The sequence below is a fragment of the Phyllobates terribilis genome, unplaced genomic scaffold (assembly GCF_046119375.1).
Source record: "Phyllobates terribilis strain yellow unplaced genomic scaffold, ASM4611937v1 Scaffold_8__6_contigs__length_399053987, whole genome shotgun sequence".
NCBI lineage: Eukaryota > Metazoa > Chordata > Amphibia > Anura > Dendrobatidae > Phyllobates > Phyllobates terribilis.
The window spans coordinates 280,030,832-280,056,320 of record NW_027362768.1 but is presented as its reverse complement, the minus strand read 5'-3'; the positions used below and the strand labels follow the sequence as shown (position 1 = coordinate 280,056,320).

Below are 25,489 nucleotides of genomic sequence, written 5' to 3'. Positions count from 1 at the left end.
CTGAGAAAAAATACTGACAGAATACGGATAGTGGGGCCATGGCCTTAGACGCAGTCTACTATTCCTGCGTGTCCGCCTCCAGTAGGTGTATACTCCCGAAAATGATGCACGGCCGAGCGCACATTGACTGTCGGCACCATTATAGTCTAAGGCCCAGTCAGCGCATACGCCCGAATCCCATTTTGCAGGACAAACGATTGGGTGCCAAAATGCAGTGTGAAAGCACCCCAATCCAACCAGAGTTCCCAGAAGGGAATGACTTACAAGTAACAAATTGCTGCAGCAAGATCAGTCCCAGAATGTGCAAAAAGATGGCCATGGAAAACAGTGCATGACAATAAATGGTTTTATCTCACCCAATACATAGGAATAGATCTGTGATATCCAGGAGCATGTATGAGAAATGGGTTAAGGCAGATCTGTATGTTGCATACACCTCACTGTTGTGTTGATGAATTTACATTTCAAAGACCTGCATGTCCATATATACTGTATGGAGGGGGTGATTTTACTACCAGATTCTCTTTTAAAAAGGACTGGGCAGCAGAGACAGTCAGTGTATAGCATAGTAATTCTGCATCGCAGCACTGGTCCGGATACCAAATCCAACATTCCCATATACTTTGCACGCTTTCCCAGTCCTTGCACCTGTTTCCTTTGATGACTTCTGTTTCCTCCAAAACTGATGGATTAGTTTCATAAGTAGCTCACTGTGTGGGTAAGTTATTAAATATATTGTGTTTCAATTATTAAATATGTTGGTGATAATTAATAAACTAAGAATATTTTACCGTGATTTATGGACTACTCCGGATGAATGGGCCATAAAATATGCCTATTCTATAATTATTTTAATTTTTTTTTTTTTATGTTTTTGCCCTAAAATGTTGGGCATATAAAGCACATCCATATACAGTGGACTGAGTATACAATCGCAAAATTCTCAACCACAGCACATTTTTATTACTTAGAAAGACAACACATAAAATACAATGTGCACCCCAGTAAGAAATCCTAATAAAGAACTCATTTAATTGATTATCCAAAAAGACACTACAATACCACCATAAAAAACATAAAAAAATGCAAAGAACACAGGTGGAATCCTGTGATTACCAATTAGCACATACCGATAATGAGGTCTCATGTATACCTATGCAAATAGCTAATCCCAATATAACAAAAGAAAGGCAGGTGGCAACCTCTAATGAATATTCCAAGAATGGCAAATGCTAAGGGTAACAGCAGTTGAAGGATAAGTGACTCAATCTTTGCATTGTGTGCCTGTATGTGCCACACTAAGCGGAGAACAGAAAGAGGAGAAGAGAATTGCCTGAGGACTTGAGAACCAAAATTGTTCAAAAATATAAACAATCTCAAGGTTACAAGTCCATCTCCAGAGATCTTGATGTTCATTTGTCCATGGTGCGCAACATAATCAAGAAATTTACAACCCATGACACTGTAGCCAATCTCCCTGGACATGGACGGCAGAGAAAAATTGATGAAAGGTTGCAACGCAGGATAGTCCGGATGCTGGATAAGCAGCCTCAATCCAGTTCCCAAGAAATTCAAGCTCTCCTGCAGGCACAGGGTGCATCAGTGTCAGCGCAAACTATCTGTCAACATTTGAATTAAATTAAATGCTATGGCAGGATATCCAGGAGGACCCCACTGCTGACAGACACAAAAAGCTAGACAGCAATTTGCCAAAATGTACGCAAGCCACAATCCTTCTGGGAAAGCGTCTTGTGGACAGATGAGACAAAGATAGAGCTTTTTGGTGAAGCAAAGAAAAGAACACAGTACCTACAGTCAAATATGGTGGAGGATCAAAGATATTTTGGGGTTGTTCTGCTGCTTCTGGCACTGGGTGCCTTGAATATGTGCATCATGAAATCTGAAGATTACCAAAGGACTTTGTGTCGCAGTGCAGTGCCCAGTGTCAGAAAGCTGGGTTTGAATCCTAGGTCATGGGTCTTCCAGCAAGACAATGACCCCAAACATACTTCCAGAAGCCCCCAGAAATCAATGGAAACAAAGCGCTGGAGAGTTCTGAAGTGGCCAGCAATGAGTCCAGATCTAAATCTCATTGAACACCTGTGGAGAGATCTAAAAATTGCTGTTGGGAGAAGGCGCCTTCAAATATGAGAGACCTGGAGCAGTTTGCAAAAGAAGAGTGGTCCAAAATTCCAGTTGAGAGGTGTAAGCAGCTTGTTGATGGTTATAGGAAGCGATTGATTGCAGTTATTTACTCCAAAGGGTGTGCAACTAAATATTAAGTTGAGGGTGTCAACAAGTTTGCCCGGCCCATTTTTAGAGTTTTGTGTGAAATGATGTCCAATTTGCCTTTTTCCTCTTTTTTTGTGTATAACAAAACATACGTTATTGAAATGATTTGGCCATTAATGAGTGTGTGCATGTATGTACAGTACAGACCAAAAGTTTGGACACACCTCATTTAAAGATTTTTCTGTATTTTCATGACTATGAAAATTGTACATTCACACTGAAGGCATCAAAACTATGAATTAACACATGTGGAATTATATACTTAACAAAAAAGTGTGAAACAACTGAAAATATGTCTTATATTCTAGGTTCTTCAAAGTAGCTACCTTTTGCTTTGATGACTGCTTTGCACACTCTTGGCATTCTCTTGATGAGCTTCAAGAGGTAGTCACCGGAAATGGTTTTCACTTCACAGATGTGCCCTGTCAAGTTAAAAAATAGGTGGAATGTCTTGCCTTATAAATGGGGTTGGGACCATCAGTTGTGTTGTGCAGAAGTCTGGTGGATACACAGCTGATAGTCCTACTGAATAGACTGTTAGAATTTGTATTATGGCAAGAAAAAAGCAGCTAAGTAAAGAAAAACGAGTGGCCATCATTACTTTAATAAATGAAGGCCAGTCAGTGCGAAAAATTGGGAAAACTTTGAAAGTGTCCCCAAGTGCAGTTGCAAAAACCATCAAGCGCTACAAAGAAACTGGCTCACATGAGGACCACCCCAGGAAAAGAAGACCAAGAGTCACCTCTGCTTCTGAGGATAAGTTTATCCGAGTCACCAGCCTCAGAAATCGCAGGTTAACAGCAGCTCAGATTAGATACCAGGTCAATGTCACACAGAGTTCTAGCAGCAGACGCATCTCTTCAACAACTGTTAAGAGGAGACTTTGTGCAGCAGGCCTTCATGGTAAAATAGCTGCTAGGAAACCACTGCTAAGGACAGGCAACAAGCAGAAGAGATTTGTTTGGGCTAAAGAACACAAGGAATGGACATTAGACCAGTGGAAATCTGTGCTTTGGTCTGATGAGTCCAAATTTGAGATCTTTGGTTCCAACCACCGTGTCTTTGTGCGACGCAGAAAAGGTGAATGGATGAACTCTACATGCCTGGTTCCCACCGTGAAGCAAGGAGGAGGAAGTGTGATGGTGTGGGGGTGCTTTGCTGGAGACACTGTTGGGGATTTATTCAAAATTGAAGGCATACTGAACTAGCATGGCTACCACAGCATCTTGCAGCGGCATGCTATTCCATCGGGTTTGCGTTTAGTTGGACCATCATTTATTTTTCAACAGGACAATGACCCCAAACACACCTCCAGGCTGTGTAAGGGCTATTTGACCAAGAATGAGAGTGATGGGGTGCTACGCCAGATGACCTGGCCTCCACAGTCACCAGACCAGAACCCAATCGAGATGGTTTGGGGTGAGCTGGACCGCAGAGTGAAGGCAAAAGGGCCAACAAGTGCTAAGCATCTCTGGGAACTCCTTCAAGATTGTTGGAAGACCATTTCCGGTGACTACCTCTTGAAGCTCATCAAGAGAATGCCAAGAGTGTGCAAAGCAGTCATCAAAGCAAAAGATGGCTACTTTGAAGAGCCTAGAATATAAGACATATTTTCAGTTGTTTCACACTTTTTTGATAAGTATATAATTCCACTTGTGTTAATTCATAGTTTTTATGCCTTTAGTGTGAATGTACAATTTTCATAATCATGAAAATACAGAAAAATCTTTAAATGAGAAGGTGTGTCCAAACTTTTGGTCTGTACTGTATGTATGTATATTTATATTACACACACTATATATAATGTAAATGTGTGACAATACAGCTTATAATCTTATTAAGCCAGACGATTACATTTGTTTAGCCAAGAGAAATACACTATTGTGTTTATGTTGACTTGTCAATGTATGTGTATTTCTGTGGCTTGTCAAGAAGGACATACTATTATGTGTATAAAACTGAATGTTCACTTCTCTTTGTTTGGAAGCAATGATGTTTGTTACTATGCTAATGACATATCATACTAAGCTAGCTATATGTTTATTTACAAGGGTCCCCTCCTATAACAACTATGTAAATAGATTAGCTCAAACAATGAGACCTGAGCCCTGTGAGTAATGCCCTCCCTAATCCCTTACCTGTGAATGCGTACTTGAAAGGACAACTGTAACTATTTTAAGGGACATGTGCCTCTGTAGCAGAGAGATTTTTGAAACAGAGATTGGAAAGAGACTTGACAAGGAGAATCAAAGATCAGACTCGCTCAGACCATCAGCTTGGAAGCATGGCTTTAACCAAAGAGACACAGATTTGGATTCTACATGATTCCAGCCTAAGGGTATATGGCCCTGACTGGAAAAATCCGAATCTGCTCCACTGACCAACAGAGCGCCCATGGATACATTTTGGGGAGACCAGGTTGGGATGATGAAGTCACCTGGCCCCATGGATATGTTGTTTGGGGTTGCCAGGTGGGACCCTCCGGTCGCCTGGAACCCATGGAGACATTTGGAGAAGCCAGATTGGGACCAGCTGGTCATCTGGCTCCATGGAAACTCTCAGAGAGACTAGGGTGGGACTCTCGGGTCTCCTTGCTCTGTACCCTGATGGACTGTCAGCTTCCTAAGCTTGCCACTACCTCATCTCTGTGGGGGCCCGCCATAAGCAGGGGCCACTGGTGGAGGTAGTTGGCCCTGGAAGTCCCAAAGTTGCAGCAGTTCTATCCCAGGTGGGCCAGCCAAAGGGTGAGGCTGTGTAATGTTGTACCATCTTGGGTATTTGCTGGGACTGTTCTATCTGTTTATTGCCTGCTTTGTGGTTCAATAAAGTATTGCCACACTGTTTTACCCTCACTCTTTGCTGTCTGAGTAGTGTTACACCCCGTGTCTTCACAAAGAGCATTGAAGCTGGATCGTGGCTGGGTCTTCCAGCATGACAATGACCAGAAAAACACAGCCAGGGCAACTAAGGAAAGGCTCCGTAAGAAGCATTTCAAGGTACTGGAGTGGCGTAGCCAGTCTTCAGACCTGAACCCAATAGAATATCTTTGGGGGGAGCTGAAACTCAATGTTGCCTAGCGACAGCCCCGAAACCTGAAAAATCTGGAGAAGATCTGTATGGAGGAGTGGGCCAAAATCTCTGCTGCAGTGTGTGCAAACCTGGTCAAGAACTACAGGAAACGTCTGACCTCTGTAATTGCAAACAAAGGTTTCTGTCTCAAATATTAAGTTCTGTTTTTCTATTGTATCAAATACTTATTTCATGCAATAAAATGCAAATTAATTGTGTAAAAATCATACAATGTGATTTTCTGGATTTCATTTTAAGATTCTGTCTCTCACAGCTGAAGAGTACCTATGATAAATATTACATACCTCTCCATTCTTTGAAGGTGGGAAAACTTGCAAAATCGGCAGTGTATCAAAGACTTATTTTCCCCACTGTACACATACACATAAATACATGCACACATACACAATGACCCATTATACATTCAGGAATTCTACTGCAGTACAGAAGGCAGTAAAACGGTAAAGTAAGACTAGAGCTGAATGAGTCCATGCCATCCACTCACCTTTTGCGTTGCTCGGCCAGAGAACTTCCTCTAGTGAGTGCAAACATATCAAAGTCATCCTCCTGTTTCTTTCCTTGTTCCAGAGACTTCAGAGTTCCACTCACAGACCCAGAACTCACATCTGAAAAATATGAAATAAAAAGTAGAGAAAAAGTTCTATATACATATTCCTGTGAGCAAAAGTACATAGAGAGATACAGTTTCATCTTGGGTAAATATGAGCTACTGTAGAATTTGAAAATGGGTAAAAACTGATACTTCAAAACGTCTATTGTATCATGGTTAAAATTCCATAACACAAAAAAAGAAAAAGCATGGCGGAGGAAAAGAGCAACATATTTTGATTGTACTCCTGCGATCTTAATCAGAGCTCTTCTGATGAACATCGCAGGAATATGATCGAAACGTGTTGCTCTTCTTCTCTGCTATGGTTTTTCTATTTTTGAGTGTTATGGAATTTGAAACCATGATACAATAAAAGCTTTGAATTTTATCCAAGTAGCTGGAACCAACCCCTATTTTTTCTTTGTATTGTTGCATACGTATGATCTGGTCGGCGTTCCAAGCACTTGGAACCTTTGGACATTTTTGGTGAGATGGCTTCAGTGATCTTTTGAAAAACTGATACTTGCATTATTTTATATTATGGACAAAATAAACTAAAATTGTATTTAAAAAATACAAATTGATCATCATTGGCAAATATAAGCCTCCCATACACAATAGACAGATATTTCTCCCGACTCCTCCACACACAGCACACACAGAAGCTCCTATGTTCTCCATGAGAAAGCCACGGCCAAATTCCGCTGGTGGTATCGTATCTCTCCAAAAAGATCGGCAGTCCAAAATTAGACAGACACTCTAGATTGGATGACGTCGGGTGGCCTCCATATACTTTAGACTGTCAGCTGAACGTGTCGATATTGATATAGTGCAATGTCTATGGGGGCCTTTAGAGCTACATATAATAAAGTAGCAGGCAGACATCTAAATGTTGGTCTCTCTCGCTAGGAAATACCATTATTATGTAACTGTTTGGGGTCTGACCGCTGGTATCTATTCGGACCACTAGAACAAAGGAGTCCTATGCTTTTTGGCATTCTCCCAGAGTCCCTGCACAGTGTACCTCCTAAACAGTGATAGGAAAACCCTGAAACACATTTCCAGCACTGGTCATATTGCGGCTCGTTGAAGGGTCAATATGGACTTTTAGGACTGCTGCTTCCAGTAGATGGCACTATAGTTCAAGTTCTCGTCCTCTATGAAGAATCAATTTGCATATTTCATTTCCCAGAGGAGCATGCATGGCTTTGAAGTCTCCTCACTCTGACATGCCAGGCTTGACATGTCACTTTCCACAAGGAGAAACGTTACCCCTTAGACCCTAGCATTGGACCGCAAAAAGGTCACTGAATTTTACATTAAGCTGTAGCCCTTTGGTTATAAGGGTCAGTCTAGGGATGGTAGATCTTCATAAAACATTGCAATCACTTGGTGTTTCCTTTCCCATTATAATAACTCAAAATCATACCAAAACACATTATACCTTACCCAGCACAATAAAAAGATTGAAACATTTAATAAAAAAAAAATGGGGGGGGGGAGGGGGGGGGACTATATTCCCTCCTTTTCACAGGTCTCACAAAAAAAAAGGAAAAAAACATCTTCTTGCTAGAAGTCAGCTTTCACTAGAAGGAACCGGCCTCCCGATCCTTCGCTATCTGTGAAGTAGAATATCGCTCCTTCAGCTAAGCCACACTTCAATTATTCTGTAGCCAAGAAAGAAGGAAAAATTTACACCTTTTCATAAGTCATGAAGAAGACTTGAAGATGTTCCAGATTGATAAATACTTTATTTAGCCTTTTTTACCCCACATTCATTTCTTAGTGTCCCAATAAAAAAAGCTACAGAACCTGCCATAAAAAGCTACAGAACCTGTCATAAAAAGCTAAAGAACCAGCTATAACAAGCTACAGAACGTGCCATAAAACCATAAAGAATATGCTATACAAAGATACAGAACCTTCCATAAAAAGCTACAGAACCTGCTATAACAAACTACAGAAAGTGCCATAAAACACTACAGAATCTGCCATAAAAAGCTACAGAACCTGCCATAAAAAGCTACAGAATATGCTATACAAAGCTACAGAACCTGCCATAAAACCCTACAGAACATGCTATACAAAGCTACAGAACCTTCCATAAAAAGCTACAGAACGTGCCACAAAAACTACAGAATGTGCAATAAAACCCTACAGAATATGCTATACAAAGTTACAGAACCTTCCATAAAAAGCTAAAGAACGTGCCATAAAACAGTACAGAATATGCTATACAAAGCTACAGAACCTGCTATAAAAAGCTACAGAATGTGCCACAAAATCCTATAGAACATGCTATACAAAGCTACAGAACCTTCCATAAAAAGCTACAGAACCTGCCATAAAAAGCTACAGAACCTGCTATAAGAAACTACAGAACGTGCCATAAAACACTACAGAACCTGCCATAAAACGCTACAGAATATGCTATACAAAGCTACAGAACCTGCTATAACAAGCTACAGAACGTGCCATAAAACCCTACAGAACATGCTATACAAAAGCTACAGAACCTTCCATAAAAAGCTACAGAACTTGCCACAAAAACTACAGAATGTGCAATAAAACCCTACAGAATATGCTATACAAAGTTACAGAACCTTCCATAAAAAGCTACAGAAAGTGCCATAAAAAGCTACAGAACGTGCCACAAAACCCTACAGAACATGCTATACAAAGCTACAGAACCTTCCATAAAAAGCTACAGAAAGTGCCATAAAAAGCTACAGAACGTGCCACAAAACCCTACAGAACATGCTATACAAAGCTACAGAACCTTCCATAAAAAGCTACAGAACCTTCCATCCTTAATATTTATGGGACTCATACTCCATAAACATAGAAGAATATCATCATTCACCTCCATTTGCAGACTGGATAAAAATAATGTGTTCTATCATCTCGGGCAGTATTTTCCACTTTATGCACACTATGAGACTTCTTGGACTGATAGTTTTATTATACTTGAGAGGTATAATTCTATCTCTGGCCACAAACTTGGTGCAATCACAGTGATTTTTTAATATAAAATATGTGCCACTGTCAATCATGCAGCCTTAAATTTACCAGCCCTTCAAGTAGGCCAGCAGTCCCATAAATAAGAGTTGTGGAAGTGACTTGGCACTATATAAACTGTAGTAAAATACTGTGCAGAATTGTTCAGGCTTCAGAATTATGCCCCACAGACCGCGCTACGCTGCTCCCATAACTCCTTAGTAACTTCTGTGGGAGTGAATGGCTAAGATGGGAATACGCCTTTGATTTAGTATTACAGATGTCCCTTTTTAAAGTCCTCATGACACAAGGAATGAGTCACATCACATAATGTCTTCCGCTTCAAGTCTGATCACCGATTACTCAGGGAAATTACTGATATTATCTCAGTTACTCATAGTAAATAATGAAAGTGGAGAAGAAATTTAAACAGCATCACTCTCGCTACAAATGACATTCACATTAATGACATCAGAGCTGCAGACTGAGGAGTAAAAGTAAGGAAGTCCATGAAAATTCAGCAGAATAAAAATTTCACTAAAATGTTGAAGATCTAGCAGTAGTGGATACGTAAAAGCACTGACCAATGAATACTCTATTCAGCACGGTTTCAGATATCTTCAGCACTAGTGCGGTGTGAATTGAACATACAACTATGCAGCGGCTCATCTCTGTGGGAGTACAAAGGGATCAACTACTGAAATTCAGCAGCCAGCTTCAGTGATATGGGCCAGTTTCAGTGACTGGGCTACCTTCAGGTTTGTGGACCAGCATCAGTGATCTGGGCAAGTTTCAGTGATCCGACCCAGCTTCAGTGACTGGACTACTGTAACGGGTCTGGGAGGCGGAACCTCTGAGCTACTATACAAGGGGGCGGTCCTTGTAAGGGAGCGGGTGGCGACCAGGGAAGACGGGCAGGAAGTCACAGCAGGTGACCGGGACAGTCTCTGAGTGAACGGGCTGGAGGTCACGGCAAGTGACCGGGGCAGTCTCTGGATGAACGGGCAGATGGTCACGGCAAGTGACCGGGGCAGTCTCTGAATGCACGGGCAGATGGTCACGGCAAGTGACCGGGGCAGTCTCTGGGTAAAGGGTTGGTACGACCTGTGGCGGCTGATGATAGACGTGAGCTCCCAGGTGAGCAGGCGAGAGTCTCTGGATGAACGGGTGGTCACAGCATGTGACGGCGGAGCCTCCAGGAAGACCAACAGACAGGCGGCAGATGAGCGCTCCCAGGTGAGCGGGCAGAAGTCTCTGGACAGGCGGGTGGTCACAGCACGTGACGGCAGAGCCTCCAGGTAGGCTAGCAGACAGGCAGCAGATGAGCGCTCCCAGGTGAGCGGGCAGGAGTCACTGGACAGGCAGGTGGTCACAGCACGTGACGGCGGAGCCTCCAGGTAGGCTAGCAGGCAGGTAGCAGATGTGTGCTCCCAGGTGAGCAAGCAAGCTGGTCCATAGACAGACTGACAGGAGTTGGAAGGCAGACCGTCGGACCTCAGGCAAGCAGGCAGGTGGCTGAAGTGCGCTCCCAGGTGAGCGGACAGGCTGGTCCTTAGACAGACTGACAGGAGTAGTAAGGCAGACCGTCGGACCTCAGACTAGCAGGCAGGTAGCGGATAATCAGGCAGGAATAAGACAGCAAGCTGGCAGGAATCTGGCAGGTATCTGGCAGGTAACTGGCAACGGGACCTGAGGGCTGAAGCAGAGTAGTGAACAGTGCAACAACATTGCTCGGGCACCTCCATTTTGGAGGAGGTGCCTTATATATGGTGAAGTCCTCCGGCCATTGGCCGGGGACTCCTTAGGACGGCGCGCGCGGCCCCTTTAAGAGGGAGGGAGAGCGCGCGCCCTAAGCACAGTGGCCGGGAAGGAGCGCGCGCTGCCAGCAGAGCGGGAGGAGGACGCCGGGCACGGAGCAGAGAGGTGAGGGGAACAGCGTCCCTGCCTAGCAGAGGGCAGGGACGCCGGCGCTACAACTACCTTCAGTGATCCGGTCCTGATTCAGTGACTGGGCTACTTCAGTAATCCGGTCCAGCTTCAGTGACTGGGCTACCTTCAGTGATCTGGCCAAGTTTCAGTGACTGGGCTACCTTCAGTGATCCGGCCAAGTTTCAGTGACGGGGCTACCTTCAGTGATCCGGTCCTGATTCAGTGACTGGGCTACTTCAGTGATCCGGTCCTTCTTCAGTGACTGGGCTACCTTCAGTGATCCGGCCAACTTTCAGTGACTGGGCTACCTTCAGTGATCCAGCCAAGGTTCAGTGACTGGGCTACCTTCAGTGATCCGGTCCAGATTCAGTGACTGGGCTACCTTTAGTGAGATCCAGCCAAGTTTCAGTGACTGGAATACCTTCAGTGATCCAGCCAAGCTTCAGTGACTGGGCTACCTTCAGTGATCCAGCGAAGCTTCAGTGACCCGGCCCATAATTCATGGATCTGTTTTCGTTAAGCAATTTATGGGCTTAATATAGACTGTCAGTACGGCAATGCAAGCAGTAAAATTTTTTTTTATCCAAATAATATTAATAAATACACAATTCTAAATACCATAAGGAAAAAAAAACCCTGAACTTACATTTTAAAATTAAGTGCTCAGTACAAATATTTTCCAGTATATTATGACACTTCAGAGGGTGTATGGTTCCCTATAGATTATTCCTATGCAAAGATGGAGTAATATGTTGGCTTTATGCAGAGCCTGTGCGCAGAGGCACTTGTGGCAAGGAAAGCGGAGATGTCTGAAGTGTTATTCCCCAGCTTATTTGAATGATTATTGTGTTGGAAAATGAAGTTATCAATATGCCGAAACTACTAAATATGGTCCAGTTATGTGATAAACAAGCTGTAAAGACAAGCTGTCATCAGGACAGTAGAGAACCAAGTGAGACAGATGAGTGATGGAGATAAATGAGGCTCCGTGTCGTCTGCAGCCGCACAGGAAAACAATGTGACAGCAAAAGAAAAGGAGGAGGAGGAATTTATATACAAATTTGGCATCTATGAATTTTTATAGTCTTATTGGAAGCGTTAGTGCCATTCTTTATAGTGATAAAAAAAGAGAGACATCATCAAATGCACAAAGAAGTGGAGCAGTTATTTGCAAGGAGTCGCCAATTTTACCAGATAACATACTAACACAATTTTTAGCGTTTAGCAGCTTTTAATGTGGACTTTCTTGACCAAAACAAAAGTTGTTCGGTGCAGTGGGTTTAAACACATTATACTGAAGGAGATTTTCCAATGATTCCTATAAATTACCCCTGAAGCATTATATAAAAATAGCAACAAAGTGTTTCTCATTTTCATCCACATCGGAACCGTTGTTTTTCTCCTATAAACAGTACAAAATAGCAAAAGACGCAGGGTTAGACAAGTTCCCGATTAGGTGTGTGTTACCGAGTAGTTCTCTATCCTCGTATTTTCAAGTCGACATAAAAAGCAACACACAGGCAGAAAGTCATTGTTCAATTCAGGTACAATATCAAATAAGCAAGATCACATACAGTGGCGTGAAAAAGTAGTCGCCCCCTTCCTGATTTCTTATTCTTTTGCATGTTTGTCACACTTAAATGTTTCAGAACACAAAACAAGTTTACATATTAGACAAAGATAACACAAGTAAACACAAAATGAAGTTTTCAAATGAAGGTCTTTATTATTAAGAGAAAAAGAAATCCAAACCTACAGGGACCTGTGTGAAAAAAGTGATTGCCCCCGTAAAACATAAATTAACTGTGGTTTATCACATTTTAGAGAAGCTGAGCTTAATTTCCCTAGCCACAGACAGGCCTGATTACTGCCACACCTGTTCTCAATCAAGAAATCACTGAAATAGGACAAAGAGAAGTAGACCAAAAGATTATCAAAAGCTAGATATCATGCTGCGATCCAAAGAAATTCAGGAACAAATAAGCAATTAAGATCTATCAGTCTGGAAAAGGTTATGAAGGCATTTCTAAAGCTTTAGGACTCCAGCGAACCACAGTGAGAGCAATTATCCTCAAATGGCGAAAAAATGGAACAGTCGTGAACCTTCCCAGGAGTGGCCAGCTGACCAAAATTACCCCTAGAGTGCAACGATGACTCATCCAAGAGGTCACAAAAGACCCCACAACAACATCCAAAGAACTGCAGGCCTCACTTGCCTCAGTTAAGGTCAGTGTTCATGACTCCACCATAAGAAAGAGACTGGGCAAAAATGGCATGCATGGCAGAGTTCCTGAAAACATCTTGATGGTCGCCAAGATTTTTGGGAGAATACTCTGGACTGATTAGACAAAAGTTGAACTTTTTGGAAGGTGTATGTCCCACTACATCTGGCGTAGAAGTAGCACAGCATTTCAGAAAAGGAACATCATACCAACAGTAAAATATAATGGTCGTAGTGGGATGGTCTGGGGCGGTTTTGCTGCTTCAGGACCTGGAAGACTTGCTGTGGTAAATGGAACCATGAATTCTGCTGTCTACCAAAAAATCCTGAAGGAGAATGTCTGGCCATCTGTTTGTGACCTCAAGCTGAAGTGCACACCAGCAAGTCCCCCTCTGAATGTTTAAGTAAAACAAAATTAAGACTTTGGAGTAGCCTAGTCAAAGTCCTGACCTTAAGCAGATTGAGATGCTGTGGCATGACCTTAAAAAGGCGTCTCATGCTCGGAAACCCTCGAATGTGGCTGAATTACAACAATTTTGCAAAGATGAGTGGGCCAAAATTCTTCCAGAGCGTTGTAAAAGACTCATTGCCAGTTATCGCACAAGCTTGATTGCAGTTGTTGCTGCTAAGGGTGGCCCAACGAGTTATTAAGTTTAGGGGGCAATCACTTTTTCACACAGGGCCCTGTAGGTTTGGATTTCTTTATCCCTTAACAATAAAATACCTTCATTTAAAAACGACTTTTGTGTTATCTTTGTCTAATATTTACATTTGTTTTGTGATCTGAAACATTTAAGTGTGACAAACATGCAAAAGAATAAGAAAATCAGGAAGGGGGAAAACACTTTTTCACACCACTGTATATATTTCACTGCAAGTATGGTCAGACATGGCATTAGCACAATATCCAAAAGTATCAGGAACAGTTAAAAAAGGGCAGACAAATTATGACAATGCTAGCTACCTAGTGTTGGATGCAAAAGCTCAGCATTCCCAATTCTGATGGACAATGTGCCAATGCCCGGACTCTCCATACTTGCAGTGAATATATAGAATATGTGTATGTGTGTTGCTTTCTATATGTTTTTGCTATAAACATCTTTGTCATCTGCTTTGTTACAGTATTTCTAAGGAGGGGCATGAAAAATAACAATGGCTACCAGGTAAATTAGGGTAACCAAGCTCTGAAGGTAAAAGGGTGCTCACTGCTGAAAATATGTATTGGATGCCACCGATATGAATGGGGTTGTCATATTGACATCATAGTAGTGGCAGTGCAAAATACTACGGCACCCACTTTTCCATATACTGTGGTTACCGGACCTTTATGTGACTCCTTATGTCATTTGAGTGAGTTAATGATGATTCCTTTATCTCCTTTATGCATTCCCTGAGTACTTACCTTGTGATGGGACTGTCATCTATTATTTAATTGCCATGTTTTCATTTGTACATGTGTTGTTTGTATACAGGTTAAATATTCTCCAGTATTGATTACCTATTTTATTTCAGGCCTTGATCAAGGTCTAGGACAGATTGGAACGTTGGCCGTCTTTTCTCTTTCCACATGATGACTTATCAATAAAGTCATATTTAAAAGGGAACCAGATAGCGGTTACATGTTGCCGAATTCACAGGCAGTATGTTATCAGGCACAGGCAATATGATTTTAGCCCCGTGTGTTCAACTCTGAAACACTGCGGGATTTCAGAGAGAAACAGATTTTAAGAGCCGCACAGGTGACTAGTTGGACAGGCGGATCCCCGATGACTTCTCCCTGCCAGTGACTGACAGATCTCTTCCTACACACGCACGCAGGGAGAGACCCGACACTCGAGGGCAACTGACGGGAAGAAGCAGCCGTTTGACTAGTCACCTTCGCAGCTCTGTCCACAGTGACTTTTAAAGTATTGTAGGAAAGCAAGGTAGGACAGGGTTAAATCTTAGCACTAGAGGTCCTGATCAGTTACACCTGGCTCACTATAACTAGAATCAGGCTATGTGATCATCTTTTTAACTCGGTCAGCTAGGAGAACTGAGCAGTGTGAGGTGTTGGAGCTGGTGAGTAACCAGTGAATGTGAGCACACTGAGCCTAAAGCATTGTTTTTTCTTTTCTTTTTATAAAAACAAAGTGTGTACAATGTTCAAGGGCGACAATGATGTTTCCTCCAGGCATCAAATAATGACATATCACTAGGGAATGCCATAACTTTAGGATCAGCAGGGCTCCAACTTATAGGACCCCCCACTGATCCTAGTAATGATCTAGCACTACGTATCCTTCACTCTTTCCACACTACACAGGGGTCCCCAGCCATCATGCTTTCCATTAAAGTGAATAAAGCCGCCTATTGTTCTCAGTGCCGTGCTCCATTCCCTTCAGTCACTGGATCGGTAGAGGAACCAGAGGTCAGATCTCCACCAATTAAAAAGTGATGGCATATTCTAGGGAAGTGCCAACACTTTATAACATAAGAATGCCACTTTAGTTGTTAAGGATCATCGCCTTTCAACTTCACAAAGAAGCAAAACTAATTGATCGAATTGCCTTTTGCAAACAGCTCAGTCTTGAACCTAATTAAAGATATTAATTAAAAGTCTCCCTGGAGAATTCCATAGTCCTGGAGACGGATACATGAAATGCAAACCTCCCGACACGCTGTGTGCTGAAATGTGCCTAGCATGAAGAAAAAGGCTATGCTTACACGTGTGCTATATAGTTACACTGTCCATATAATATAGCCTGTATATATCATGGTCTTTTAAGTATCTATTTTTTTCCCTAACAGGGCGAGTAGTTCATCTCTTAAGTTAAAGGGGTTCTCCACTTTCAGCAAAGTAGACTCCAAATGCTTGCAGACATGTAAAATAAAGCCAAATGGTACTCACATCCCCCTGCTCCAGAGTTCATAGTCAGGTCTCACTCACTGCTCTAGTGTCTGTTTTGGCTGCAGAGATGACATCACGTCAACATCACACATGACCCCTGCAGCCAAACACTGAGCTCAGCGGCTCTGTATCGTCTGGCCTTTTCTATTTTACTTGACCGCAAGCATTTGTGGTCCATGTTGCAGATGCACCCAGGCCAGAATGAGGACTCAACAATAGTCTTTTGGCCTTTGTCTGGTCAACAGTGGCCTACCGAAATAATAAACTATTCCCCCGGGAACTTTTATATTCCTTCAGCTAAGTGCACAAACAGTATGTTCTTGGTCTTACAAAGCCCAAAATAGGACTTGCATAAAAGTAGCTGTCTAACACTGAAATATTTTTTTTTCTTTTTAAAAGGCATGGATGGTTCTAAAACAATAAATCGAGGAATAATCATCCTCCAGCACAGGCCACTCCAGGTCTGCGCCAGCTCAGAAAGCAATGTCTGCTCCATTCGGAAGTCAACAGGATCGCTGCAACCTGTTATTCTAGAAGAATGCGTCATTGGAAGTTCCTCTGATGAAGTGCTTTTATAGTCACCTGACCACTAAAGTCAATCACAGCCTGCAGTGGTCCTGTTAACTCCCAAATGGAGCAGACATGTCTTTCTGAGCCGGCCTGTGGTAGAAGGAGAGTATGATTCCCGCTACTGTTTATGAACCATCCATGCATAAAAAAATATAAATATAACAATAATAATATATCTATACCTACCTATTATATATATATATATATTTGCATATACACACACACACACATACAGACCATAAGTTTGAACACACCTTCTCATTTAGAGATTTTTCTGTATTTTCACGACTATGAAAATTGTACATTCACACTGAAGGCATCAAAACTATGAATTAACACATGTGGAATTATATACTTAACAAAAAAGTGTGAAACAACTGAAAATATGTCTTATATTCTAGATTCTTCAAAGTAGCCACCTTTTGCTTTGATGACTGCTTTGCACACTCTTGGCATTCTCTTGATGAGATTCAAGAGGTAGTCACCTGAAATGGTTTTCACTTCACAGATGTGCCCTGTCAGGTTTAATTTCTTGCCTTATAAATGGGGTTGGGACCATCAGTTGTGTTGTGCAGAAGTCAGGTGGATACACAGCTGATAGTCCTATTGAATAGACTGTTAGAATTTGTATTATGGTAAGAAAAAAGCAACTAAGTAAAGAAAAACGAGTGGCCATCATTACTTTAAGAAACGAAGGTCAGTCAGTGCGAAAAATTGGGAAAACTTTGAAAGTGTCCCCAAGTGCAGTTGCAAAAACCATCAAGCGCTACAAAGAAACTGGCTCACATGAGGACCACCCCAGGAAAGGAAGACCAAGAGTCACCTCTGCTTCTGAGGATAAGTTTATCCGAGTCACCAGCCTCAGAAATCGCAGGTTAACAGCAGCTCAGATTAGAGACCAGGTTAATGCCACACAGAGTTCTATCAGCAGACACATCTCTTCAACAACTGTTAAGAGGAGACTTTGTGCAGCAGGCCTTCATGGTAAAATAGCTGCTAGGAAACCACTGCTAAGGACAGGCAACAAGCAGAAGAGACAAGTTTGGGCTAAAGAACACAAGGAATGGACATTAGACCAGTGGAAATCTGTGCTTTGGTCTGATGAATCCAAATTTGAGATCTTTGGTTCCAACCACCGTGTCTTTGTGCGATGCAGACAAGGTGAACGGATGGACTCTACATGCCTGGTTTCCACCGTGAAGCATGGAGGAGGAGGTGTGATGGTATGGGGGTGCTTTGCTGGTGACACTGTTGGGGATTTATTCAAAATTGAAGGCATACTGAACCAGCATGGCTACCACAGCATCTTGCAGCGGCATTCTATTCCATCCGGTTTGCGTTTAGTTGGACCATCATTTATTTTTCAACAGGACAATGACCCCTAACACACCTCCAGGATGTGTAAGGGCTATTTGACCAAGATGGAGAGTGATGAGGTGCTACACCAGATGACCTGGCCTCCACAGTCACCAGACCTGAAACCAATCGAGATGGTTTGGGGTGAGCTGGACCGCAGAGTGAAGGCAAAAGGGCCAACAAGTGCTAAGCATCTCTGGGAATTCCTTCAAGATTGTTGGAAGATCATTTCCGGTGACTACCTCTTGAAGCTCATCAAGAGAATGCCAAGAGTGTGCAAAGCAGTCATCAAAGCAAAAGATAATAGGAAAATTATCACACTCCTGATATTAGGTTGGTGCCCGGGTATGGTACCAAACCAAATATAAAGTCTATTACAATAACCCGGCTTATAAGGCTTACCGCACGCTATCCACACCACCCATCACCTGAACAAGCGGTGGATACCGCGTTCTTACAGCTCCATGCAGTCCATACATTAATGCAAGCCTTCTTAGTGGCTTCTGTCCACAACATGAAAATCTAAACAAACAAATACTGTACACTGATGAAGGTCATAAGCGACCGAAATGTTTGTATACTGTATTAAACCTCATTAAAATCAAATCAAGAAAATTAATCTAAGTTTTTGAGTGCCGGGTTATTATAATAGATCAATGCAAAAGGTGGCTACTTTGAAGAACCTAGAATATAAGACATATTTTCAGTTGTTTCACACTTTTTTGTTAAGTATATAATTCCACATGTGTTAATTCATAGTTTTGATGCCTTCAGTGTGAATGTACAATTTTCATATTCATGACCTTTGGTCTGTATAGATGTGTGTGTGTGTGTCTATATATATATATATATATATATATATATATATATATATATATATATATATATATATATATATATATATATATATATATATATATATATATATATATATATATATATACACACATATACATATACACTGCTCAAAAAAATAAAGGGAACCCTTAAACTACAGAATATAACTCCAAGTAAATCAAATTTCTGTGAAATCAAACTGTCCACTTAGGAAGCAACACTGATTGACAATCAATTTCACATGCTGCTGTGCAAATGGAATAGACAATAGATGGAAATTATTGGCAATTATCAAGACACACTCAATAATGGAGTGGTTCTGCAAGTGGGGACCACAGACCACATCTCAGTACCAATGCTTTCTGGCTGATGTTTTAGTCACTTTTGAATGTTGGTTGTGCTTTCACACTCGTGGTAGCATGAGACGGACTCTACAACCCACAGAAGTTGCTCTGGTAATGCAGCTCATCCAGGATGACACATCAATGCGAGCTGTGGCAAGAAAGTTTGCTGTGTCTGTCAGCGTAGTGTCCAGAGGCTGGAGGCGCTACCAGGAGACAGGCCAGAACACCAGGAGACATGGAGGGGGCCGTAGGAGGGCAACAACCCAGCAGCAGGACTGCTACCTCCGCCGGAGGAACAGGAGGAGCACTGCCAGAGCCCTGCAAAATGACCTCCAGCAGGCCACAAATGTGCATGTGTTTGCACAAACGCAGGACGCTTGGCATTTGCCACAGAACACCAGGATTGGCAAAGTCGCCACTGGCGCCCTGTGCTCTTCACAGATGAAAGCAGGTTCAAACTGAGCACATGTGACAGACATGACAGATTCTGGAGACGCCGTGGAGAGCGATCTGCTGCCTGCAACATCCTTCAGCATGACCGGTTTGGCAGTGGGTCTGTAATGGTGTGGGGTGGCATTTCTTTGGAGGGCCGCACAGCCCTCCATGTGCTCGCCAGAGGTAGCCTGACTGCCATTAGGTACGAGATGAGATCCTCAGACCCCTTGTGAGACCATAAGCTAGTGCGGTTGGCCCTGGGTTCCTCCTAATGCAGGACAATGCCAGACCTCATGTGGCTGGAGTGCGTCAGCAGTTCCTGCAAGATGAAGGTATTGAAGCTATGGACTGGCCCGCCCGTTCCCCAGACCTGAATCCGATTGAGCACATCTGGGACATCATGTCTCGCTCCATCCACCAACGTCACGTTGCACCACAGACTGTCCAGGAGTTGGCGGATGCTTTATTCCAGGTCTGGGAGGAGATCCCACAGGAGACCATCCACAATCTCATCAGGAGCATGCCCAGGCGTTGTAGGGAGGCCATACAGACACATGGAGGCCACACAAAATACTGAGCCTCATTTTGACTTGTTTTAAGGACATTACATCAAAGTTGGATCAGCCTGTAGTGTGTTTTTCCACTTTAATTTTGGGGGTGACTCCAAATCCAGGCCTCCATTGGTTAATAAATTTGATTTCCATTGATGATTTTTGTGTGATTTTGTTGTCAGCACATTCAACTTTGTACAGAACAAAGTATAAAATGAGAATATTTCATTCATTCAGATCTAGGATGTGTTATTTGAGTGTTCCCTTTATTTTTTTGAGCAGTGTATATACAGACACACATATATACACATACAGTACAGACCAAAAGTTTGGACACAACTTCTCATTTAAAGATTTTTCTGTATTTTCATGACTATGAAAATTGTACATTCACACTGAAGGCATCAAAACTATGAATTAACACATGTGGAATTATATGCTTAACAAAAAAGTGTGAAACAACTGAAAATATGTCTTATATTCTAGGTTCTTCAAAGTAGCCACCTTTTGCTTTGATGACTGCTTTGCACACTCTTGGCATTCTCTTGATGAGCTTCAAGAGGTAGTCACCGGAAATGGTCTTCCAACAATCTTGAAGGAGTTCCCAGAGATGCTTAGCACTTGTTCGCCCTTTCGCCTTCACTCTGCGGTCCAGCTCACCCCAAACCATTTTGATTGGGTTCAGGTCTGGTGACTATGGAGGCCAGGTCATCTGGTGTAGCACCCCATCACTCTCGCTCTTGGTCAAATAGCCCTTACACAGCCTGGAGGTGTGTTTGGTGTCATTGTCCTGTTGAAAAATAAATGATGGTCCAACTAAACGCAAACCGGATGGAACAGCATGCCGCTGAAAGATGCTGTGGTAGCCATGCTGGTTCAGTATACCTTCAATTTTGAATAAATCCCCAACAGTGTCACCAGCAAAGCACCCCCACACCATCACACCTCCTCCTCCATGCTTCACGGTGGAAACCAGGCATGTAGAGTCCATCCGTTCAACTTTTCTGCGTTGCACAAAGCACACTGTGATTGGAACCAAAGATCTCAAAGTTGGACTGATCAGACCAAAGCACAGATTTCCACTGGTCTAATGTCCATTCCTTGTGTTCTTTAGCCCAAGCAAGTCTCTTCTGCTTGTTGCCTGTCCTTAGCAGTGGTTTCCTAGCAGCTATTTTACCATGAAGGCCTGCTGCACAAAGTCTCCTCTTAACAGTTGTTGTTGCGATGTGTCTGCTGCTAGTACTCTGTGTGGCATTGACCTGGTCTCTAATCTGAGCTGCTGTTAACCTGCGATTTCTGAGGCTGGTAACTCGGATAAACTTATCCTCAGAAGCAGAGGTGACTCTTGGTCTTCCTTTCCTGGGGCGGTCCTCATGTGAGCCAGTTTCTTTATAGCGCTTGATTGTTTTTGCAACTGCATTTGGGGACACTTTCAACGTTTTTCCAATTTTTCGCACTGACTGACCTTCATTTCTTAAAGTAATGATGGCCACTCGTTTTTCTTTACTTAGAATTTTTATTATGGCAAGAAAAAAGCAGCGTCTATTCAGTAGGACTATCAGCTGTGTATCCACCTGACTTCTGCACAACAAAGCTGATGGTCACAACCCCATTTGTAAGGCAAGAAATCCCACTTATTAAACCTGACAGGACACACCTGTGAAGCGAAAACCATTTCCGGTGACTTGAAGCTCATCAAGAGAATGCCAAGAGTGTGCAAAGCAGTCATCAAAGCAAAAGGTGGCTACTTTGAAGAACCTAGAATATAAGACATATTTTCAGTTGTTTCACACTTTTTTGTTAAGTATATAATTCCACATGTGTTAATTCATAGTTTTGATGCCTTCAGTGTGAATGTACAATTTTCATAGTCATGAAAATACAGAAAAATCTTTAAATGAGAAGGTGTGTCCAAACTTTTGGTCTGTACTGTACATACACATATATATATTTCAATGTCGGATAATCCCTTTTATGCACTTTGACAACCAAAGTGCTGTATCCTAAGGATATCAAATCATCAATAACTTATGGCCTCCGTACAGATTGGATGAAACTTGACCGAACCCAGGAATAACAGACCATCTGATATGTATGCTGGCACCCCAACTAATGATATTGATGGAGAGAAGGACAGAGCAGTCTGAATTTCAATGTCCGTTCCTTTTGTTTTTAGTGGAAATAAGACACCTCTGTTGGCACCTTTCTTCTTTCACCCTACTGAAAACACATGGATCCTCAACCAAGCAAAGTACTCATGTATGGGGAAGTTAGTACAGATGCATACTAATATTCGGCCAACAACCAGTCTTAGCCCTAGACAACTCCTTTAATAAAAGTGGAGGGTTGCGTTAATGTGCAAAAGTATTACTAACTACAAAAATCCTAGTTAAGGACTTAAAAGTTTTATAGTACAACTGCGTGCAAAAAAGTATAGCGCCATTAGCTCAAGAAAAAGAATGCTGATAAAATACATACAGTACTAATACCATCAATCAAATGCTTATTCCCAACAAATACAGCCCATATGCCATCGGCTCAGAATAGAGCACTGACATCAGGGGACTTACACCTAATTTTCCTGGCAGTGCCCACTGCATGACATACAGATCATCTGTTCCACAACCTGTTACAAGCACAGAAGCCCCCCATGGTTACTTGTGAGAAAGACAGTTTGCAAACATGCCGAGTGTCTACATTATCGGGTGGGTACAGATTGTTTGCATATCATTAATGAACTATACCCTTTGCTTTTCACAAGTTTTTACTTGTAATACAACATAAATATGGCCCCATGTAAACCTACAGGAAAGGTATAAATCAGATGTACGGGCCAAACATAGTATCTGTAGAAATTTGCACACCAAAACTAAAATAGAAGGTGCACCGTAATGTCCTAAAGGTTTTATTTGTCAAGGTTACATATTTTTCTTTCTTAGAAATGTTCTACTATTAAAGGGAACGTGTGCTCAGAAAATGATGACCTATTGCTTAAATAAGGTTTTTTGCAAAATACTTTTACAATTCTTTTTTCCCCTTTCAATTTTACACATCACAATCTATATCCCTGAAAAAGAGATCTAGATGGAGTTGGAGAACATCCGACTGAGCCTGTGCGTAAAATGAGGCAAATAGAGTCCAAAGTCTACAAGTTTGCATTACATTTAGCCTCCTTTATGGCCGAATCCATCACTTTAGGAGGAACCTAATGTGAACATTCATAATTCTGTACAGATGACTTTTCAGCAGGATTATAATGATAGGTAACATTTCAGTATACAATAGTTACACACGACCCACCATTCACCATAGGTGATGTCACAGCTCACCTTCGCCTCCTCCCTTTACAATAAACTTTTACAGAACATGCCTAGAAACCTCTCCTGCAGAAGTGAAGGAGTCAGAGCCAGTCTATTGCTACCTATGTCCATGTGCTGCTAAACAAATACTGTCTAGTCTTAGGCCAGAGTGAACATTTCCAATGAATTTCACATTATTTTAGATGTTGCAGTTACTGTGATGGCTTTGCATGAATGACTATTTTTACAGAACTACACTACTGAAGGCAACACACTCCCTGAATGTGCTGCTGACAATCCATTTTGGGATGCATTTACACCGCACGATTATCAGGAATGAGTGTTCCTAGGATTTCTAGCTTTCCCATATTCAGGCACTATATAAAAAGTTGCCGATCACCCAACAAACAGTAAAACATTTTATTTGTCGGGTGAAATCATTTTTAAGCTTGGTTAAAAAAAATCACCTTTCTCAGTAGAACATGTCCTAGATTTACAGGACATGTGCTGCCGAGAACAATAATAGTCTACGTGTACTGAACAATGTATTAGGGATTTCTGTGCACATCAGAAGCGCACGTGGCCTGAATAAATGATCTATATAACGACTGTCAATCATCTTCCATGTAGCTGATCTGTGGTTGCTTACAGCCATGGGTCGGCCAGTGTAAATGAGCTCTTAGATTTGTCATTTGACTGAAGAGCCTCTTAACACTGGGAAGTGATTGAGAACAAAGATTTGTTCGATCATTTGTTCAGGTGATCATCGCTCTAACATCATTAGATGAACAAAAATATCAGCTTACACAAACCTTTTAGTGTGTAACCTTTTGATAATTCTCCTTGTGGTGATCCTAAGTCACGTGGCAAGACTAGTTAAAAGGAACAATATTGACTTTTAGGATTGCTACCCCCAATGTTTGTGGTGAAGCTCCTGACCTCTTCTTCTCTGAAAAGGATATTTGCATATTTAATTTTCCAGGAGGAGTATTGCATATCCTATAAATCTCCTTACGCTAGCTTGGCACTCTCCACAAGGAGAAACCTTCCCCCTTGGACCTCATGTCAGAGGCAGCACACCAAGCCAAACTAGTTCTCCTACTTTGCACTAATGAGGGGCAAACACCCTGAAACACAAGTCTGCAAATGGAGTGTCTGGTTTGAATATTGACTTTTAGGATTGTTACCCCACTAAGTGGCACAAGAGTTCAAGTCATCTCCAAATCTGAAAAGGCTTTATGATTCAGAGAACATGACATGTTTTTTTGAGCGGACACAAAAGAACAACTAATAAAGTTTAATGTGGTCTAAAACTACCCTTAAAAAAAAGGAGTTCAGATTTACAGAGTATAAATGTACAAGAAAAATGGTCAATCCCAACCCCAAAAAGAGAACAACCGAACAAAAATAGACCAAAAGTAAACGGATACATAAAAAACCTTTATTAAATCATGGTTTGGCCACGGGTGGCACTGCATAGAGAGGCACTCACATAAGTCTAGTACATTAATAAGAGCAAGAGAATATCGTATACATATACATATATTAGTGTAATAACTAGTCATAAAGTGCATATACAGTCAGACAAAAAAATATATATATATCCTGCATATCTAAGGTGCATAGTAAATATCATAAGTAGAAAAATCATAAATAGAAAAATATATATCTATATAGCTTTAAATAGTATAAATGTAAAAACCTTGTAATAAATCCACGATGTCGCAGATAATGGGACACAGCTTTGCCAACCCAAATAGGGGTAACACAATAAATCACTCATAAGCAAGATGCATCATACTGTATCTGACTATATGGTCATATATAGAGTAATCCACTCCTATCCACTGGCCACTCAAATAGGAATGACAAAACACCATAGGTAAAATCCCATACTAGCAGCTTGTCCAATAAAGCTCATATATATAACTAACAGGAATGTCTGTAGCATGCACGTGTATATCTATATACTATACCAGAACACGGTGGCGCCCCCTGACGAAGGTGCGATACCGAAACGCGCGTCGGGGTAGGCGCCACCGTGTTCTGGTATAGTATATAGATATACACGTGCATGCTACAGACATTC

The 25,489-nt window shown here is 41.9% G+C and overlaps 1 protein-coding gene across 1 annotated transcript in view; it reads right to left on the bottom strand.

Moving 5' to 3' along the window:
- The window catches only part of TOM1 (target of myb1 membrane trafficking protein), a 110,214-nt gene that overhangs the window by 20,028 nt on the left and 64,697 nt on the right, over positions 1-25,489 (bottom strand). Inside the window, exon 11 of the mRNA XM_073644301.1 lies at positions 5,867-5,987. Within this exon, the coding sequence (XP_073500402.1) occupies positions 5,867-5,987 (121 nt within the window). The remainder of the gene's footprint in view (positions 1-5,866; positions 5,988-25,489) is intronic.